Source organism: Mirounga angustirostris, unplaced genomic scaffold, assembly GCF_029215605.1.
Source record: "Mirounga angustirostris isolate CCGP_5_RB_7025 unplaced genomic scaffold, mMirAng1.0.hap1 SCAF_5, whole genome shotgun sequence".
Lineage (NCBI taxonomy): Eukaryota > Metazoa > Chordata > Mammalia > Carnivora > Phocidae > Mirounga > Mirounga angustirostris.
In genome coordinates, this window is record NW_026991713.1 from 3,239,065 (window position 1) to 3,260,497 (window position 21,433).

The window sequence follows — 21,433 nt, forward strand, 5'->3', positions numbered from 1 at the left end:
AGGAGCCACGGAGAAGCAGGGCTGGGCAGGGAGAGCTGAGGGGGAGGCAGATGGCTCCCTTGGGCCCCTGCAGTCAGACCTCTGTCACTTCTGAGCCCTGTGCCTTTAGACAAGTTACTCAGCTTCCCTGAGCTGCAGCTTCTTCATTGGTAAACTGGGGACAGATGCAGTCATGGACCAAATACCGGAGTGCTTCCTATGCACTGGGACTATTTTCAGCATGAGAGCTACAGGATAGACACATCCATGTCCTCCTGGAGCTGGGTGGGGAGGGGCAGACATGCTCTGAGCGCAGGGCTGGAGCCCTGCTGGGGTGGGCTGCCATGGTCCATTTAGCTGGGAGGTCAGGGAAGGCCCCCTATATAGTTTAACTGGGCCTCTGATGAGGAAAAGAATCTGGGGCACAGGGGTCAGAATAGCACCTCCTTCTCCTTGGGCCAGCTCAGGAGGGGAGGGTTCAGCTGCCTGTGCACCTCCCCCCCCCCCCCCCCCCCCCCCCCCCGCTTGATCCCAGGCCCCTGGGAGGAAGACCTCCTCCAGCAAGCCTTCCCTGCCCGCCAGCCCGCAGGCCCCCCACTCCTCTCAGGCTGGCCATGAGTGCCTGGGGCAGGGGCTGCAGGGGCTGCAGGGGCTCTGGGACCCTTAGCTGCTCTCTGAAGTCCCCACCCCAGGCAGGACACATAGTCCAGTGCGCAGTAAAGGATGGCTGGACGCTGGTAGCCCTGGGAACACGACATGCCTCTTCAGGGCACTCTATCTTCAGCCTGGGTGTGCAGGGCGCAGGGGGCCCCTTAACCCAGACCGCCCGCTTCAAATGCTTGCCCCATCCCTTCCCTGCTGAGTCCCCAGTGCCTCAAACTGCTCCCCTCAGCAATGTGGGGAGGGCGGCACCTGCCCCCGCCCCCGGCCTGTAAGCAGAGGAACCTATGGTAGTTGGGGGCGGGGGCCAATAGGGCTCACATCTCCTATGGCTGCCTGTCCAGGCCTTCGAGCTCACTTCTGAGAGGAAGGCAGGGCCAGCCCAGCTCTGGAGAGGACACCAAGCCGCCCATCGGCGCCGCATCCGGATCGGCATAGGTGCCCCTCGCCCAGCCGGAGGGCCGGGCCTGCCTGCCACCCCGGAGACCGCCCAGGCAGCATTTCTGCGCCACCGGCCCCCCCGACCCCGCCCGTCATTACGACCCACCAAGGAGGCATTACTCCAGGCCCGGCGACTGTGACCCGGGCCCTAGGACCGGCGGCGAGGGAGGCCCCCTCCCCCCGGGCCTGCGCCCCGGGCCCGCGCGGCCCGACTCCCGCCCCCTCCTCGGTCCCGCGCCCACCCCCTCGTCTCCCCCCGGCCGGCCCCTCCTCGGTGCCCCCAACCCTGCGGCCGCTCGCGCCCGGCCCCCTCCTCACCCCACCCCCGCGCCGGCCCCCTCCGCGTCCCCCGCGGCCGCCCTGCGTACGGGGTGACGCAGCGCCGCGCGCCCCGCCCGCCCCGCGCGCCCCGCCCGCCCCGCGCGCCCCGCCCGCCCCGCGCCGCCGCCGCCGCCGCCGCCCGGGCTCCCGGGGCCGCTAACGGTCCCGCGCCCCTCGGCGTCCGCGCCGGCGCCCCGTGCCCCGCCCCGGCTTCCCGGCGAGCAGGCGGCGCCGGCGGGCGCCGGGCGCGATGGGGGCGGAGGAGCCGCTGCGCTCGGAGCTGTGGGTGAAGCGGCAGCGCTGCGCCGTGAGCCTGGACCCCGCGCGGGCGCTGCTGCGCTGGTGGCCGAGTCCGGGGCCCGGAGCCGGCGCCCCCGGCGCAGGTGAGCGTCGCCGCGCCCGCGGGCTCGGCCGGGAAGCCGGGGCGGGGGGATGTGCGCTCCGGGGACGCGGGGACAAAGGGCGAGTCGGGGCGGTGCGGGCCGGGAGGGCCGGAGGGCCGGCGCCCGCGGTCCCCTGCGCGGACGCGCCCCGGGCGGTGTCGCCTGGTCGCCGCTGCACCGCGCAGACCGGCCCCCGGGACCCGAAGGGCACCTTCCGGGTGAGGTCGGTCACGGATGGATCCCGAGGGCTGTGGGCGCCCCGCACTCGGCTTCGGCTTAAACCGAGGACGGACGCTTTTCTTCAGCGGGGGCCCCAAACAGAGAGGCAGCCCTGCAGGGTAGGGGATTCCTGTTGTAAAGAGGGGGAAGGGGCTCTCGACCTTCCGTCTGGGCTGTGCCCCGGGGGGCGCGGTCGGGCGTTGATTTCGGTACAACAGGCTGGACACATGACCTTCAGAGGCCCTCCCGACTTGAAGAAGTGTAATTTGGGTAAAAACGGAAAGGACACACCCGGCCCAAGGGACGCTCTCTCCCCAGGGAGAAGGGGCCAGGGGCTCCCGGGCAGAGCTGTCTGCTGGCAGAGGGATGGGAGGAGGCCGATGAAGGAGATGTCATTTGATCCTGGGAAGGAGGGAGGAGGATTCCCCAAGGGGTGTTGGACAGTGGGAAAGGGGAGAGGCTTCCAGGGCAGAGGAAGCCCAGGGCTGACCAGTGTGGGTGTGCTTCACTTCATTCACTTGTCTTGTGCAGGTTTTTCTAGAGGGCCTGTTGGGAGGGTGCGGTGGTATCCTATCCTGGGCTTAGTGCCATGGCAGAGTCCCTGCCGAAATGCATCATTTTCCTGGAAGGGAGACAGAGGAGTGCAAGTGCAGAGACATGTATGTCTGAGGAGAACACCTGACAGGTGGAGGCAGGTGGCTGTGGTCCAGGGGCAGCCAGCAGCCCTCCCTTAGGTGGCCACATTTGACTGCAGATCTGGAGGGACCATGCACAAGGGGAGAGGTGGTGCAGTTGGGAAGCACCGCAAGGGCCCTAAGACCAGCCAGGAGGTGGGGGAGAGGAAATGGGGCCCTATGGATCCCGGAGGCTGAGGTGGGACTTCTCTTTTTCTCTGAGTGCCTGGGAGCCCCCAGGAGGGCTTTATCCAGCTCCACCTTCCTAAAGGATCCCTGCAGAGTGAACAGAGGAGGTGCAAGGGAGTGCAGTGGGGAGGCTGCTGACCCAGTCGGGGCAGGAGTAGGGGTGAGCACAGCGGGGTCTGCTTAAAATGCAGAAGCTGAGTGAGGGGAGCATGGTCCAGGTTTGCAGTCCATTGAAGTCACGGCAGGAGACTTGGGGATTCATTGTTTTTAATTATTGGGGGTGGGTGTTGCAGAGGTCGGGATTCTCTCCTGGGCAGAGTTTGGGATGCCTTTTAGCCGCCTTGGGGATGGTCAGGGTGCTGCAGGTGCTTCCCAACGCTGAGGTGGTGAGGCTCAGCGGGTTGGAGGAGGGGTGGGCAGAGCTGAAACGTAGGCGGGGCCAAGATCAAGGGTGGCCTCCGACCCAAGACCAGCACTTGGTTTCCGGCCTCTGCAGAGAGCCTTTCTGTGTCGGGGTGGCTGAGAGTCTACTCCCGTGTGATCTTACTGAGGTCCCTTTGGGAGAAATGTCTTGCCTCAGATCTCACCCTCGGGCCTCCTGGCACCACCCACCAGGGCCCTCTGTCTCGCTCTTGCCCTCGCATGCCTGGCCTGGCCCCAAGGGCTTTGAGCTGTTCTGTCCATCTCGGGGCTCCAGGATGGGGCTCTCCCGTGCAGCCATGCCGCCGCCGTTCTGTGTCATATCCGCACAAGACCCCTGCGGGGTAGCTGTTCCCATACTTTACTGCTGGGGAGACTCAGCTACGGAGAGTTTAAGTCACTGCCCCCCCCCCCGTGGTCCAGCCGCGAGCTTGGTGGGTCCCAAGCCAGCCAGTGGCAGTGTGGCCTCCCGCGGGCGTCAGCACCCCACCCCTGTGGGTTGTCCGGGTGGGAAGTCCCTCAGTGCCTGCTTTCAGTGTGGGCGCCCCCTGCCGGCTCCCAGTGGTTTCTGGTCACCAGACGCGGGGCCTTGCGGGCCTGCTTGCCTCTGCTGGTGCTCACTGCCACGGCCGCCAGTCCTCTTTCTTGGGATGGTGGTGGTTTGGCTTTTATACACCGTGGAGGCACTTCGGTGGGGGCTCAGCCGGAGCTTCTCAACCAAGAGCTTGGTTCCCTCCTTGGAGAGGCCGAGGGCCGCGCAGCCCGGGCTGGTGGGCCTCCTCCCGGAAGGGTCCTGTTCTCGTCACGCCCTGTGCTTCCCAGCACCGTGCAGAGCATGGTGAGCGGCGCAGAGAGGGCTGCACCAGCTCTTTGGGGTTTCCCCATTACTCTGCACCCCCAAAAGGAAGCAGGCCCGTGGGACATGATTGCACGCTGGAGATCAGGAGGGTCAGCAGGGCCGACGTGGACCAGCCCACGGGACATTTCATTCAGTTGGCTCCTAGGGACAGATGGGGAAGGAGTGCGTTGGTCATGCCGCAGCAGGGGGTCAGAGAAGGGGTTCAGGGCCACCGTGTGCCCTGGGTGGGGTGCGGCCACTCGGGTTATGTCATCTGACCCTCCTGTGTCTCGAGAATATCACTGCTGTTTTCAGACACAAAAACTGGAATTGCTCACAGAGGCGAAAGATGTGCCCAGGGGAGCTGTTCTTTACTCCAGGCCTGTGCTCTGCGGGTCAACATGGCTCGGTGTTGGAGAGACAAATTAGGATGAGGAATTGGGAGGAGCAGGGTTTTCTGGTCCCAGGGAGGGCCGCCCTGTCCCTAAGGATGCAGTGAGAGCCAGTGCCCCTGGGTGCCGGCCTGGTCGGAAGTAAAGCCGACCGAAAACAGGAAACTCCGCAGAGGCGTCCTGGCTCAAAGTGGGTCGTGCTAGTTGAACTTGAAACAGACTGTAGCTACATCTGGGTTGTACCCTCAGACTCTGAATGCGTTCTTTCAGGATCGGGGCTGGCAGGAGTGTGCGTGCGTGTGTGCGTGTGTCCGGGGTGGAGGGGTCACGGGGGTAGACACTGTGGCCCAGGCTCCATCGTTGAAGGAGGGCCCTCCCCTCCCTTCCACCAGCACCACCTGGAATGCCCCACGGCTGGTGGTGAGCTCCTTGGCCAGGTCACGGCTGTATTTATAAACAGCGTCTCTAATACCACCTGTGCAGTGCCAAGCAAAACGTAGGCAAACCAAAGATAACTTACAGAAAACTTAAAATCTAGAAAACACAGACAGAAAAGCAGGTACATAGAATTCACCCTTAGTCTCACCCTTAAGCAGTGACTACTATTTGGTGTTTTTGTCTATGTAAACATGCATGAAAGAAGAGTTAGGGAAACATACTGCAGAGTGTTTTCCAGGGTACTATTTACTCACTTAAAACGTGACTTTTTAACATCAGCTTTATCGTCTGATGTCTGATGTTGGCTCAGGTCATGATCCCAAGGTCCTGCCCTGCATCAGGCTCCCTGCTCAGCAGGGAGTCTGTTTGTCCCTCTTCCTCTGCCCCTCCCCGCAGCTCGTGTGTGCACATGGGCATGCGTGCTCGCGATCGCTCTCTCTCTCTCAAATAGATAAAATCTTCAAAAAATAAATAAAGTCAGCGTTATTGAAGAATAATTTGCAGGCAGTAAAATCCACACATTTTAAGGGTATAGTTTGGTGAATTTTGATAAATATATGCACCTGCCTAAGCAACACCCCATCAAGATACAGGACATTCAAACCAGCCCAGAACCTTCTCCCGAGCTCCATCCCTCCGTCTCTGCATCTCTGCACAGCTCCTTCACCAGGAATGGAGTCGACCTCTAATAGAATTTCCTGTAAGTGCAGTCATGCAGTATGTGCTCTTGTCTCTGGCTTCTTTATCAGTGGTTGGTTCTTCCTTGTCACAAAGTAATACTGCATTGTACGAGAAAACCAGTTTGTTTATCCATTCACTTGATGGACTTCAGGACCATTTCCAGTGTTGGGCTGTATGAATAAAGATACTGATCATTGCGTACAAGTCCTTTTGGGGGCATATGCTTTCTTTTCTCTTGGATGCATATTTAGGAGTCGAAAGCTAGCATAAGAAAGCTCATGTCTTAAGACGTGATTTTTCTTGGTTGTGCAGTCTTTTATTACATGAACACTACAAATGCCTTTTTTATTTATTGATGATATAAAAGTTCCTCAAAATCAGAATTGGATGGATTGAAGATTTTCATGTAAAGATAAATTAGTATAAGAAAACAGAGGATAATTTATAATTTTGGAATATGGGAAGACCTCACTGACCAAGATGGAATCTATACAAAAAGAAAAATCTAGATTATTTCAATAAATAAAAATCTTACAGTTTTTTTGGTAAGACTCCATAATTTAAAAGATGATGGCAGTGATGTTTGCAACAAATATGACAGTCAAAGGATTAAAATTAGGAAAACATTTTGGACACAGAAAAATGGATTTAGGGACACATGGGTGGCACAGTTAGTTATGTGTCTGACCCTTGATTTCCACTCAGGTCGTGTTCTCAGGGTCGTGGGTTCTAGCCCCTCATGAGGCTCTGCACTGGGCGTGGAGCCTGCTTAAGATTCTCTCTCTCTTCCTCTCCCTCTGCCCCTCCCTGCACACACACACTCTTTCTCCCTCAAAACAAAATTGATTTTAAAAATCCACTGCAAAGAATACATACAGGCTGTTCACAGAAGAACACAATTCAAGGATGGGTGATAAGTGTCTGGGGAGATCCTGAAACCAAAGCAGCGTGGAGGGCGGAGCAGCTTGCGACAAGCTGGTTTGGGACATTAATCTGGCAATATTTTGACAGTGTTTTTTAAAAAAAGGATCTATCGTTTGGCCCATCGACCCTATTTGATCCTCCGTGTCAAGGAAGAACACTGGTATCTAGGAAGGGTCTTTCGCAGTTTAGAAGGGCGTCTTCCATGTGTTTGTTAAGACACTCTGCTATCGTTATAGTGCTTGCTTTCCTCTCCTCGCCCGATTTCTGCTGCTTCTCCACCAGCCCAGACTTTGGCATGCGGGCTCTCTTACGGAATGCAGTCGGTTTCTGCCTTCAGCATGTGTTTCTCGAACGTGCAGATTGGGCCAGAATAAGGCGCTCTTCGCTCTTACGGTCTTGGGCTGACTTCACGGGCCGAGTATCAGCACCATGTGGGCCTACGGCTTTTGCTCTGCTTCGTGGCTTCTCTTGAGCTCTGGTTCCAAGTCTCGAACGACACCCAATTCCGCACTGGATTCGGCCAGTGGCTCAGACCGCTCAGCAGCGGCTTCTCTGCTTCGCTCCTGGGCCTGGGTGCCTCCCGCCGCCTCTGCTTCTCCCGCGTCCTGCCCCCGGGTCACGGCGCACGCCTCTTGTCGCCATCCCCCGCGCACATGCTTCTCCTTCTCCGCACACGGCTTCCGATGCCTTCTGCCACCGCCCGCCTCTGGGCCTCCCCTTTCCGTCTTTCTCCTTCTCTGTCGCCTCCTCAGAGCAGTCCTGTGATGGCTGAACCTTGGTTGTGGGATCAGAATTCCGGAGAGCACCCTGAGCCCTTCTAGAGTGGCCCCGTGCAGGAAGGAGCCTGCTGGGTGCAGCGGCACTGAGGCTCTGCTAGAAAGTTCTTCCACACGCGCCGCTCGCTGGCCCCACAGGCGTCCTGTTGCAGGTGCGTGGCTCGCACTCAGCCTCCGTGATCTGGACCCATGGTAGCCGCCCCACCTGCTGCCTTCTGATTCAGCGCGGCTTCCCTGCCAGACGCTTTTCCTCCTGTCCCAGGTTCGAATCCTACCCTCCTTCCAGGTTCAGCCCTGCTGGGGCTTTGCCCTTCAGCAGCCTTCTTCCTCTGAGTTTTGTATAGCTCTCTTTCTCTCTGCTTTGTGTTGTGACTTTTGCTTTTTAAATTTTTGTATGTATTTGTCTTCTCTACCCTGCATTCTCTCGGAGGGCAGGCTCCAGTGTCAGCTCGTCCCCATTCTCCGGAGCTCCCCCATCAAGCAGCGAGGGGAGAGGGCATGAGGCATTGCAGGTCCCACAGCCCCTGCAGGGGAAGGCGGTGGGAGGGGCGTCCAGGGATCTCTTGCTCTGTTTGCTGTGAAGCACCCTTGCTTTTCTCTGAAGGGGCGTGGGTTTGAAACCATCAGGAGTGACTAGTTTGTGCAAAGCCCACAAATTCTCCAGGGTCCCAAAGAGTAACACCGCAGATCCTAAAGTGCCGCGTACCAAACGCTCATCTGACGTGACCCGTGGAAGTCTTACTAATACCCCATTCTGAAGCCGCAAGTAATGCAGATCGTCAGATTATATAAAGCTCTGACCTGCATGTTCTGATAGGGAGAAATCTCAGTACATCTGAATGGGGAATAAATGGCAATCCTATCTACCTTTTCCAGAAAAGAAGAGAACCTCTCCAGATTTGGGTAAGAGCCCTTGTAGGAAGAGGCGCTCAGCCTCTGCGGTCTTAGCAGATGCCGGAAAGAGTAGACACTCCTGTGGTGCTGCCTCGGGCACTTGCCACCTGCCACCGTTATTATCAGATTCCCTGATTTAGCCGTAGCCCAGCATGGTCAGAAACATTGTGATTTTTCTGAGGTTATTCAAGGTTAACTTCTATCTGTTACTCTAAGACGTGCCTCCAAACATTTTCTTAAAGGGCCAGATAGCAAATATTTTAGGCTTTGTGGGTCACAATTCCTCAACTCTGCTGTTTTAGCATAAAAGCAGCTACAGACAGTATGTAAATGAATTCATGTGTCTGTGTGCCAATAAAACTTTATTTATAAAAGCAGACAGCTGGCTAGGTTTGGCCTGCAACTTGCTGACCCTGTTCTAAATCATTATTTGTGAAGAGGGAATAACCATGTGATGTATTGTAAAAGCAGCTAATCCAGATGACTAAAAATATTTTGACCTTCAAAACAAGCAAGCAAACAAATCTGGTCATCTGGAAAAACTGACACTGCAATTTGGGAAACACACCCATTTAGGTTCTGGTCCCATCATGCACTGGTCTGTAAGCAGAAAGCCCATCCTCCCTCTGAGGGATAGCATATCCATTTGCAGACTGGGGCTCAGGCATCAGAATTGGTCCAATTCCTTTCTCTCTGACCAGTTTCACACAAACCTGTCTCTACATCCCCCAGAGTGTGAAGTAACTTAAGAACAGAAGGAATGTGTTGAACTGATGTAGCCTATAGTGGTATATGTCTCATAGTCACTTGATAGAGTGTGTATCCTGTTGTTCTTGGAGAAATGTGATGGATCCTGTTGGCTGATGATGGTGTTGGTTCTTAATGTCCTTGTTGATCTGTGTACTTGTTCTATTGATTATTGAAGTCTCCAACTATAATTGTGGACTTCTCTATTTTGCCTTGTAGTTCTATAAATTTTTGCTTTATGTATTTTCCTGCTCTGTTGTTTGATGCATACATGTTCAGGATTGCTATGGCTTCACTTGGGGTTCACCCTTTTTCATTACGTAATGTCCGTCTCTGTCTCTGGTAGCTTTCTTTGTTCTGAGGACTGCTTTATCTGTTAACAAGCCACTCTTTCTCCCTCCCTCCCTCCCTTCCTCCCTTCCTTCCTTCCTTCCTTCCTTCCTTCCTTCCTTCCTTCCTTCCAGAGAGAGCAAACACGCACACATAAACACACATACACAAGTGGAGGGGGAGGGACAGAATGAGAGGGAGAGAGAGAATCTCAAGCAGACTCTGAGCTAAGTGCAGAGCCTGACGAGGGGCTCGATCTCACGACCCTGAGATCATGACCTGAGCTGAAATCAAGAGTCAGAAGCTTAACCAACTGACCACCCAGGCACCCGAACTCTTGCTTTCTTCTGATTAATGTTTGTGTGACATGTCTTTTCCATCCTTTTACTTTCTACCTGTTCCATTGTTAGATTTGAAGTGAATTTAGACCACATATGGTTGAATCATGTTTTTAAATCTCCGTCTTCTTTTTTCCTTACCATCACCTGCCTCCTGAGCACACAGAAGGCTCAGACTTTGACCCAGCACATCAGGCCACACCACTGGGTGCGGGAAGGGGGTGTGCATCAGTCCAATCCTGTCCTGCCCCATCTCCTCCTTCCTGCACAGGGCTCTGGTGTGTGACATTGTGTTGTTGAACAGAACTGTGCCCTTGATTGTGTTTTTGTTCTGGTCCCGTGTCAGGCCTCCTGGGTGTCTTTGGGGGCCCTGCGGAGTGGCATTCTCCAACCGTCTTGACCCCAGCCGATTTGTGTGTGTGTGTGTGTGTGTGTACTCATGCGCATGTACCATCCTCATGACATACTAAGTCCCTCTCCTGTTGGACACGAGGCCGCTGTGGGCACTCAGGTTCGTCCAGGAACTTGGAGCAGGAAAGCTGATTGTCGGCAGGCACTGTTTCTCATCTGAGTCATGATTGTGGAGCAAGTTCAGTCTGAGCAGGTCATGACACGCACAGAAGGGCATACAGCACAGACGTGACAAGGGAGACAGCAGAAGGCAGAGCGCGTGCAGCTGTCCCTGGCTGGCTCTGCCCAGATTGCTGCAGGGTCTCCCAGGCATCACCTGTGGCTTTGCTGGACTGTGGTGGCCATTCGGTCCTCACCTTTATCGGGGGGTTAACTGCTGGGCAGCACAAGTCCCCCTCCTCGTGAAGGGGAGCACAGGGGAAGTGTACCCGTTGTCAGCAAAGCGCTCGCACTTTCAGCTGAGATTTGGTTGCAACATTTCAGACCATTTTGGGGAAGGACTTTATTACATGAGAACATTTTTCTGAGTTTGCATTAATTGTAATATTTGAACCAGTACCAGTGGCCCTTAAAATGGATTGCTTTATTGTTATTACAAGACGTCACCGTGCGAACACACAGAGGCGTGTCTAAGTCCGGCTGAGGTCTGCTAGGGAGAGCGGGGGGAGACTGGTGGCAGCCACACGTCTGGCTCACGTGAGCTGCATTCTAAGAAGAAGGATTCTTTATAAAACGCACAAAACCTAACAAAATGACCTACCCTAGTGCAGTATTTATAAGGATATTCTTACAAATGAAAGTTTAAGTCCTTCAAAATTAAAGATACAGGCGCTCCCTGCCCAGAAACTGGCAGTGACCATCTGGGTGTCAGGACCCACCACCCCGTCTCCCCATTTTACTCTGAACACAAATAGCTCTTCCTGTACTTAGACTGTTTTTCTTTTTAAATACTCTGACTCTGTGCTGTACTTGCTGCCTGATTATTGTTTAAAAAAAAATCTTTTCACCAATTTCTGAATGGTTTGTGGCTGTTCACGTGCACCCCTTGTGGCCTGTCTCAGGCCCTAGGGTTGAGGTGGGGGCCCTTCGGGACCAGGTGCGGGCAGGGCAGGGACGGTGGAGAGGAACGTGTTTTAGTCGATTTGCCAAAGTCAATTCTGGGCCTGCCGCTCACCGTCTGGGGCTTGGACGAGTTGTCTGACTTCCCAGAGAAGTGGGGATGTGTGAAGTCTCCTGTTGAGTCCATCTGTAAGGCGAGGATCATACTTACCCTCGCATCGTCGTGAGGATTATCTGCACTTATAAATTTAGCACAGACCTGCGCTCACAACGGCTGGGATTGTTACTGCTATTACATGCATCCCACAGCGGGAGCGCGCCAGGCCCCCGTGAGGCGGTGACCTGTGGGGACACACAGAGGCAGGCCCATCCTCGGGGCTCTGTGACCTAGCAGGGAGGCAGAACAGCGGCTGGGTGTGTGCCTGTGTGTGCGTGTGCCCAGTGATCACGGACAAGGCAGGGGCGCTGGTGGTGGGGGTGCTGAGCGGGCAGAGTTTGGGCTGGAAAATGGGGGAGACCCTGGGTGTGTGTGTGTGTCTGGCGGTCTGTCTGAGGGACAGTGGCGGTCTCCATGTGAGTCTGAGTAGAACGGACTTGACATCCCACAAGTTATGTGTGCGTTACACACGTAAACCTGTAAACCAGTAAAACCCGATCAGTTCATTCCATGCTACTTTGGAATTCGTAATGCGTTAGATGAGAGGTAGAATTTATTGTCGATGAGGAGTGAGTATCCTATCTCGAGATTGGTTTATAACATGTTTAATAGTATAAAATAAAAATATCAAATAAGTATTCAAAATGTGTGGTTTTCTTTTTCTCATTTGGTTGAACATGTGCCTCTTCTCCTGTATTTTTCTTTCTTTTTTTTTTTTCTTTAAAGATTTTATTTATTTGACAGAGACACAGAGAGAGAGGGAACACAAGCAGGGGGAGTGGGAGAGGGAGAAGCAGGCTTCCCGCGGAGCAGGGAGCCCGATGCAGGGCTCGATCCCAGGACCCTGGGATCATGACCTGAGCCGAAGGCACCCGCTTAACGACTGAGCCACCCAGGCGCCCCACTTTATTTTGAATTGGCTCAGTTTTTACTGCATTACAAAAGTTGATGCTACTTAAAATTTCAATCCCAAACTTCGACAACGTGACCCTAAACTAGACTAGGGCCCACATCCTGACGATGCTGGACGGATGGCTGTATCTTGTTCCAGGTATGGGGAGGACGAAAGGAAGAAAACAGTTGTAGCAGAACACGTGTGTTTGCCTCACACGGTTGTGATTCCCCTACCTCGTTCCTGGGCTGTGTCTTCAAACCCAGCGCTGCCCTGGGCGCTCCCTGCCCAGAAACTGGCAGTGACCGTCTGGGTGTCAGGACCCACCACCCTGTCTCCCCATTTTACTCTGAACACAAATAGCTCTTCCTGTACTTAGACTGTTTTTCTTTTTAAATACTCTGACTCTGGAAGTGGAGGGAGAGTCTGTGGTCGTTAATACAAGCCTCTCTTTAGTTCTGTGTTTATGACCAACTTCGCCTGAACATCTGTTTCTCAAAATCTGTAATATCTGTAGAGGGCAATAAAACAGTCTGTTTCTACTGGATTCCAAATCAAGTCTTTTCAAGACCAGAAATAACTGCAACCATAGCAGCCTGAAGAGAAAGAACAGCTAGGGGGAGGTCTCCAGCATTCCCCGAGGTGCGTGCAGGGCCCCTGTGGGGGGAACCAGGTAGAGGTGTGTCTGCCTTCTACCCCTGCACACACGTGAGGTCGCGTGCGCGCTTCTGTCAGTGCAGGACGATGCGTTTCCTAAGTATCTAAGACTGGCTCAGCATGTTGGTTGGGCCAAGCCCAGGATGGGATGCTAACTCCTGGAGCTTCACCGACTCATCTGGCAGGTGTAGACATCTTCTCAAATGCCAGGCTTTGAGTTGCTGCTCACGGCCCTGAGCTCAGGTGTTCCGCATCGGGCTCCCTGCTCCGGGGGAAGCATGCTTCTCCCTCTCCCACTCGGGGCCTGTAGCAGGCCCTGAGAGTGCGTCCTCTGTTTAAAACTTTTTTGTCTGGTGGCATAGCAACACGTTCTTGGGAAGTTCAGTGTGAGGAGACAGGAAAATATCTTCGTGGAAGTTATGTCAAAGCCTCATGAGTGGGTCAGTTTTCTTGATGGTTTTGTGGGACATTCTGTCACCCTCTGAAGCACGAGGCTGTGAGGTGAGCCAAGGCGAGGAGGCCTGGGGACGCTCTAGTGAAGGGACGGAGCTGGGCTGGTGGCACGAGGTGGCCAAAGCCACAGTGTGTCCCGTAGAGCAAGTCCTGTGTGTGTGTGTGACAGCCCAGCGTCCCCCGGGGTGGAGAGCAGGTGGACAGTGAGGGCCAGAGGTCAGGGTGATGCACAGGTGACCTCCCAGCAGGGTCCGCTCTACCTGGATCATGCGGCGGGGCAGTGTTTTGCCCTCGCCCGGCTGCGTGCACATGCACACGCACGCACAAACACGCACATGCGCACATGCACACGTATGCGCACACATGCACACAAACATGCACGTGCACGCACGCACGTGCATGCATACAAACACATGCGCACACACGTGGGCACATGCACACGAACACGCACGTGCACACACACATACACGTGCACACATGCACACGCACATGTGCACACGCACATGAACACATACGCGCGCACACATGCACACACATGCACACATACACGTGCACACATGCACACGCGCGCACACATGCACATGAACACGCACATGCGCGCACGTGCAAACACATGCACATGCGCGCACACACACAAACACACATGCACACACGCACATACGCACGCACGTGTGCACACACGTGCGCACATGCACACACACATGCACATGAACATGCACATGCACACATGCACAGATACATGTGCACACATGCACATGAACACGCACATGCACGCATACGCACGCACACGCATGCACAATGCACACGAACACGCACACGTGCACACATGCGCACACGCACACACATGTGCACGCACGCACACATGCACACGAACACGCACATGTGCACACATGCACACGAACACACATGCACACGCGCATGCAGACATGCACAAGAACACGCACCTGCGCACACACGTGCACACATGCACACGAACACACGCACATGAACACGCACACGCGCACACACAAATGCACATGCACGCATGCACACGAACACACACACACATGCGAGCACGCAGAGCCCGGAGAGTTCCCACGGGGCCTTCGGAGCAGGAAGAACGGGCAGGGTGGTCTGTGTTGGCAGACAGGCTGCTGGGAGGGGGTCAGGTGGCACTCGGGACATATGATGCATCCATTGTTCTCTCTAATCTTGTGAGGAGACCCCCCCCATGGCACCCCATTCAAACCCACCCGCGGAGGCAGGGCTCTACCAGCCTGGGAACCGTCCCTGAGTTGGGAAGAGCTGGCCCTCCCGGGCGCCCAGGCGGCTGCGGACTCGTGCGATCTTATCTGAGCCGAGAGGAGAGGGCACAAGACCACTTCCTCTTTCCTACAGCCCCGGAGCAGGGACCGGGAGGACTGTCATGCGGTCGTGGCCGGCCGCCAGCAGCCGGGTCAGGTCGCGCCCCCCGTCTGTCCTGCTAGGGGGGTGGCGGTCACCCCGATGGACCAGGAAGTTTTACATCACCACTAAAAAGATCATTTCCGTGTAGTAACTGAGTATCGTAGAGAGGTTTTACGAACGTACTGGTAACACCGTGCCATTCCTACAAGGCTGTTTCATGATTTGGCTGAACTCTGGATGAAAATCTCCAAGTTCTGCTGGACGCATCGGTGCTTATTTATTCCGATAGTTGTTCAGAGTGTTGGCCGTTTCGGGGCAGCGCGCGGGCGCCGGGACAAGAACCGGGGAGGTCCGGGGGCGGCTGACAGCGCACTGGGGCCTGCAGGCTTTGCCAGGAAGGTGGGTGGTGGGAGGGGCTCGGACAGCCCCCCAGCCCCCGGGCCTGGGGTGTTGATTAACCTGCGTGGTGAGCGGCGGGATGTCCCCACGAAAGGTTCAAACAGCGATGCCACATCCACATTTGTATCTTTGTGCATTCGGGGGGCGGGGGGGTCAGGCTAGGAGCCACCCTGAGGCAGGGAAGGAGTCAGGCAGGACTCCTGGGTAGCTGGGCAAATGAGCACGAGGATGGAGCACTCTTTGCAGGCTGGGGATCAGCAGGGAAGGAAGCTTCTGGAAAGGGGCAGCAAACCAGAAAAGATAGGTTCAGATATAGAAGGTTGGGTGTGAGGCAGACGCACACACGTGTAGGACACCCACCTTTCCCCTGCGCCCCCAAGACCGGCCTTAGTTTCCTTCTGTGTTTTCTGTGTAAAGAACAGGTTGCTAAGCACAGTGATCCCCTAGGGCAGTGGTCCTCTGCTGGGGACGGTGCCCCCAGGAGACACTGGCCGGTGTCCGGCAATGTTGGGGTGCCCCCGGCATTCGTGGCTGGAGCCCAGGGATGCTGCCCAAATCCAGCAACGGCCAGGATGGCCCCACCACGAAGAGGTGCCCTTGGTTCCGGTGAGAAGCCCCGGTCTCGGGGAGTTTTGTGGTTTGCAGCGTCTTTCTGTCCGTTGGAAAAACTTATCTGGTCCAGACGCGTACTGCACTAGGAGGTTTTTAAAAAGAGGTGTCAGGTTGTTACTTTTATAAAGTGATAGGTGACTCCCGTGAGCCTTGGCCGCTGCTCCCTGTGCAGACGGGGCCGCGATCAGCTCGAAGAAGGCAGTGATGAGGAGTAAGATCCGAGGGTGATTTCACCGGAAAGATGCGTGGTGCGTCAGCAAGGAAAGTACAGACTCTGGCCCCGGTCAGGGCGACTGCTCCCCTGATGGCGGGGCTGGGCGGGGGGCAGCCTGCAGGACGGACCGGCATGTGCCCTGGGCCCCCGCGTCCTCGTCTGGGGTGCCCTGTCCAACAACGTGGCCACCAGCCAGGTCCAGTGTGGCCTGGAAGTAACCTTTCCTCACGACAGGACATCTGACCTCTCATGTCCCTGCCTGCTCTTTTCCAGAAGACCCTTCTTTTTTTCCTAGTCTCACACGCAGTGCAAGGTCATGCAAAATGCAGGCAAATGACAGAGAAGTGCTAATATCGTGTAGGAAACGGAAGTGCCTCCAAATTCCACTGTTAACTCTCTGCAAGACACTCCTCCGTTTTCTGTGCATGCACTAATGTACTGTTGTTCCTGCTTGTGCTTGGCGTGTTCACACGACACACGCCGTCCTTCCCGGAGGCCCCTCAGGCCAGCACGAGGAGGCGGGCACAGGGCGGTTGCACTTTACCCTCGGAGGACCTCACGCGGTCCCCGCTGCTGCCCCCAGACCCTGGCCTCGGAGGAGACTGATGGAAGCCGGGTAACATGTTCTGTGTCCTGCAGGGGCTTGCTGTCTGGCTCCTCAGATTCTTGGTGGAGTTCTTTGCCTCCTAATTAGAGAGGAGAGTTTTGACAGATAGGGCCTTCTGCTCATGATTTGCACACGTGCAGTGAACTAGAAAAGAAAGGAGTGCCCGGCCCTGAAGCCTCCGCATCCGTGTCCCCATCTGTATCCCCGTCCCCATCCGAGTCCCCGTCCTCCTGTCCCCGTCTTTGTCCCCGTCCATCAAGCTTCCTGTGCTCCTGCGAGGGCAGCCCCCAGGCCAGACCCGGCATTCTCTTCCTGACATTCTTCAGATAGTAGAGATTTTTGCTTCCCTGCTCATCTCGATCCTTCTTTAGAGAAGACAGTTCTCTGCCTTCCTGCACATGGGAAGTAGCACGTCCTGCTTCCATGGGTTTGTCTTGTTCTCAGCCAAGGATAGAGGACGCTCTGGGTAGGCTGACTGTAGCGGAAGACACGAAGCTTCATCCCAGAGTCCCTCCCTTGTCGTGTCCCCTGTCCTGTCCCCCAAATTTCGGTTACGCAGGAGCAGACCCGCGTCAGCCCAGGCCTCCCTCTGCCCGGAGCCCCCTGAGCTCACCCGCGTGAAAGCTCCATCAGCCTCGAAGTCACAAGCCTCCGTCCCTCCGTCCCATGCTTCCACCCCGTCCCTCCCTCGGCTTCTGCTTCTCTGCCAGGCCAGCTTCTGAGCGGCTTGTCCCAGCCTCATTGCCGTCTCTGCTCAGACCCTGAGCCCCCCCTCCAGCCCCTCACTGCGCACCCTTCCTGTGCATTGTCACCCCAACATCGCCTCCACGCACTCCCTCAGCGGCAGGAATGGCGTCCAGCGCCCGGTGGGGACCCCAGTGAGCGGGGGCTGCAGGGCTCTCAGGATGTGGTCCTGGCCGCATGCGATGTCACGGGTGAGCCTGCGTGCAGGACTCGGGGGGACCACAGCACTGGGCGCGGCACTGGGGAGCAGGGCGTGAGGCCTCCTGACATCTCACGCGTCCTCGTTCGGTTCTTCGAGTCTGTCAAACCAAATTAGCAAGATTAGGAATTACTAATTTGTAGACTCTCTTAAGTGGGTTATCCCGTGAGTCATGTGTAACTTCTACTAATTTAATGGCGTCATATGACTATTGTGTTCGTCTCTCATGCAGTTTCTTAAAGTAGTCCGTCGTTTTGTTTGAATATTGAGAAGCATATCACTCCTAATTATTGTGCGCACTTAGCTTATCGTAATAACCTCCTGGCTGTTTCTTATCAGACAGGCCCAAGTGTACCGATTGCCCAGGGGTGCGGGAGATCCTGACATTTATTCTCGGGGTCTGAGGTCACCGTGTGAGCGTGTGATCCTGAGGCGGATCCCTGACTCATCCTGGCCCTGCTCGGTGCCCCAGACGCAGACACCGGACAGCTCTTCCCCAGGAGACCGGGCGGAGGGCCAGGAAACGCTGGTGCGGACTCGGTGCGGCTCCGAGGAGGCAGGCCGGTGCCCCACGAATCGAGGAGGATGTGGGGGGGCAGGCTGTGGGATGGGGGCTGGTGGCGGGGAGCCCACGTGGCCGCCCTGAGCAGAGGCTGCTACGGGAGGAGAAGGCAGGGTGCCCTGGAGGGAGCCCTCGGTGACCGGCTTCCCTGAGGGCCCCGAGCCGCACCCCCCAGACTTCCCCCCACCCCGGTGCGCCGGAGCCCACGCTGTCCTCTGAAGCCCACTTCTGGTTCCTCTGGAAGAGTATCCCTTCCCCTTGCTCCTGGCCAGTCTGACCCCGTTGGGCACCGTCCCCTCCCCGCCTGCCAAGGCTCCCTGGAGGCCCATGCCCATCTGGGTCCTAGGTGACCTCCGCAGGTGGTGACCTCCAGACCATGTGAGGCTGCCAAGGTGCCAGAGCAGGGGTTTCTACGAGCTGTTACTGAAGCAGAGCACTTCAGCTCCATGGCAGGTCTTACAGCCAACCTGGGACCAAACCACAGCTTACAATGCTCTTCTATGTAAAAATAGATCGGAAATCCTAACAGCAGTTCGCGGACACGCTTCCAGAATGTGGCCTGTGCAGACGGGGGCTCGCTGCCCTGGTCTCCGCTTCCTGGCCCCCAGCCGTGTTGGGGCCCGGCTTGCCTCTGCCATCCGGGCAGCTCCGCGGAGTGGCCTCCTCCTGGGCTTCCCGCAGTGGACAACATGGGCCGCTGTCCGCCCCCAGGCCCATGCAGGGCTTCCCACATCTGACGGGAACCCCAGGCCTTCCCAGAGCCCCTGCCCTCCCCTGGCCTCCGCCTCGGTGGGGCCCTGACTCTCCGGGGCACACGCGGTCCTGGGTCCTGCCTGTCCCAAGGCTCGCCATGTTCTTCCTTCCCACTTGGATTCCTGAGCCAGACTAAGGACAGACAGTGTCTTAAACATCTTTGCCCAAATTTAGCACGGTAGCTGGCCTGGAAAAGTCAGCTGAGCAGATGATTTGAAAAGTTGGCAGTCTACATTTGGTGACTCTGTTGGATAAACGGTCCCATCTTCTGATAACATTGAGTTTCCCAAATGTATTTAGCTCTGAATTTAAAAATTGCATATGATTTTCTTTGTACTTTGGGATGCCTAATGAGAATATTAAAGCAGAATGGTCCCAGCCTTTTGGGATGGACTTCTTGTACTCACATGAATTCTATGAAATTCATCTGATGTGAGGATGTGGTCTTTACAGATGCTTGCTCTGTGCCTATTTCTGAGATCATCACCGTAGAAGAAACAGACACTCACGGGAAACGCTCCGGCAGCGGAAAATGGCAGAAGATGGAAAAGCCCTTCGCTTTCACAGGTGAGGGCGCGAACTCCCTCCCCCGTCTTCACCGATTTCACGCAGTGAAAAGGCGACTTTTTCGTCACTTGTTTGACAAGCTCAGTGTCTCCTTTTTTTTATCTTTTAGAAACTGCCTTATGTAATTTTTTCCAAGACCGACTTTTAGTTAATGTTTTGATCATCTCGTTTCTTACTTTCTTTGTTTTTCCTTTTTTATATGGGTTAAAAGGACTGAGAAGTAGGTCTTTTTCCGAATGCCCTGGAAGTGGCTCCCCGGCCAGGCGGTGGGAGCGCGCGCGTGGGTGCGAGGCTGCGCCCTGACGGCCCGCTCTGTCTTGCAGTGCACTGCGTGAAGAGAGCCCGCCGCCACCGCTGGAAGTGGGCGCAGGTCACCTTCTGCTGTGCCGAGGAGCCTCTGTGTCACCTGTGGCTGCAGGCCCTCCAGGAGCTGCTGGCGAAGCTCAGTACGTGTGCTCGCGGGCCCCCAGGCCCAGGCCGCTGCCGCCGAAGCTGCTGCCCCACCTCGGGCACCGCTTCCTGTAACCGCGTGGTGGTCGGTCGGTGTGACTTAAAAACTGACCAAATACCAGCTAGAGGAGCAGCCCAGTGTCGTGGGCCGCCCCCCACGTGGCCTCCCAGGGCCGGGGCGCCTTCCCTGACCGGCCGCAAGCCAGGGCGTGGGTGCCTTGGCCTGCTGAGCCCCGGTTCTGTTTCCGGGCAGCGGGCATGGTGATCCCTGCATTGCGGGTGAATGCGGGGCGTAAACCAGGTAGTGGGGACGCACCTCCCACATCGGGGGTGGGCCCCGACATCTGAAATGATGATGGGTTGCTGGGCGACGAGAGTCTGTCTCCCTCTCCTATTTCGTGCTGTCCGGTTATAATCTCTATACATAATCCGGTCAACTCGCTCCTGGGTTTAACCACAGAATACAAAGAGCGTGGGTGCGGGGTGGTTTTTGGTCTTTTTAAGTTAATTTGGCATCTGGATCAAAAAAGTGAGGGACAATTTATTTGAAGATGGTATGGCCCACATATGAGCTTCAGAGAGACTTCCTCCCCGGGAAGCCTCCTGCATCTGACCGTCTCATCCTGCAGGACGCGGCGCGTGTCCGCTGACAGTTCCTTACGTGTCACACCCTGGGGGCTTTGTCCTGCTTGTCCCCTGTTTCTCTAGACTTCCTCCTCTTCCTCACCGGCTCCTTTCCTGTGTCTCCCCCCTCCCCCCCGCCCCGTCCACCTGTTGCTTTCTTGAGACTTTGCGTCTCTAGATTTGGGCTGATTCTGTAGGTTCAGACTCCTAGAGGAAGGGCTCTGGACCTGCCCCCTATTAAAAGCTGGGGGGTTATTTTCTGCAGAACTCGTACGAAAGCCTCCAGTTACCAGCTGCCCCAGGCCCCTTGTATCTGCAAGTATTCGAGGGTTCTGTTAGTTCAGCTGCTCTGTGATTTTAACTCTAACTGTGTTGTCTGTTTTATTCTCCCGGAAGTAGCACAGACTCCGGGAAGCGCCCACATCCCACGCGTGCGGCTCGAGGAGCTCACACACCGAGCGCTCCCATGTAACCAGCATCCAGATCCCAAACCAGAACCCTGCCAGCCCCCCAGGGCCCCCCGAGCCCCCGCAGTCGCTCCCCCGCGGGGCGATCACTGCCAGCTTCATTTCGTGCTTCGTAGACATCAGATTATACTGCAGAAGCCCCTGTGTCTGGCTTTTTGGCTCAGCGTTGATGTTTGCGAGGCTAACCCACATTGGGGTGTATGGTGTCCGCTGCCCGTCCGGGCTGGTGGCACGGTCCCCCGCCTACGACCATGGATTTCTCCATTTTACTGTTGAAGGTCACTGGGCTAGCTCCTGGATGTGGGCACCAGCAGACAATGCCGTTCTGAACATTCTGGTGCATGTCTCGTGCTGGGCACTCGCTGGCCTTTCTCTTGGCTGGGTACGTGGGAGAGGAATTTCTGCGGGGGGCGTGCATGTGTTCAACTCCAGTAGGCACCATCAGACCGTCTTCCAGACTGCGGTGCCAGCAACAGTCCCCCTGGCAGAACATCAGAGTCCTGGTTGCCCCCATCTTTTCCACACCCTGAAAGTTGTAGCTGTTTTGATGGGTGTCGGGAGTCTTGGGCTAGGGTA

At 56.1% G+C, this 21,433-nt stretch overlaps 1 protein-coding gene across 4 annotated transcripts in view; it reads left to right on the forward strand.

Annotated features, from left to right (window-relative positions):
• The first annotated feature begins 1,515 nt into the window (after positions 1-1,515).
• CERK (ceramide kinase) overlaps positions 1,516-21,433 on the forward strand; it is a 40,682-nt gene continuing 20,764 nt past the window's right edge. The window contains exons 1-4 of one of the 4 annotated variants that reach the window (XM_064590482.1): positions 1,660-1,784; positions 17,774-17,974; positions 19,203-19,316; positions 19,640-19,762. In XM_064590482.1, the coding sequence (XP_064446552.1) occupies positions 19,292-19,316; positions 19,640-19,762 (148 nt within the window). In that variant the 5' untranslated portion in view covers positions 1,660-1,784; positions 17,774-17,974; positions 19,203-19,291. Of the gene's footprint in view, positions 1,785-17,773; positions 17,975-19,202; positions 19,317-19,639; positions 19,763-21,433 lie in introns of all 4 variants that reach the window. The other 3 variants (XM_054506703.2, XM_045875978.3, XM_064590481.1) reach the window with 3 other exon arrangements.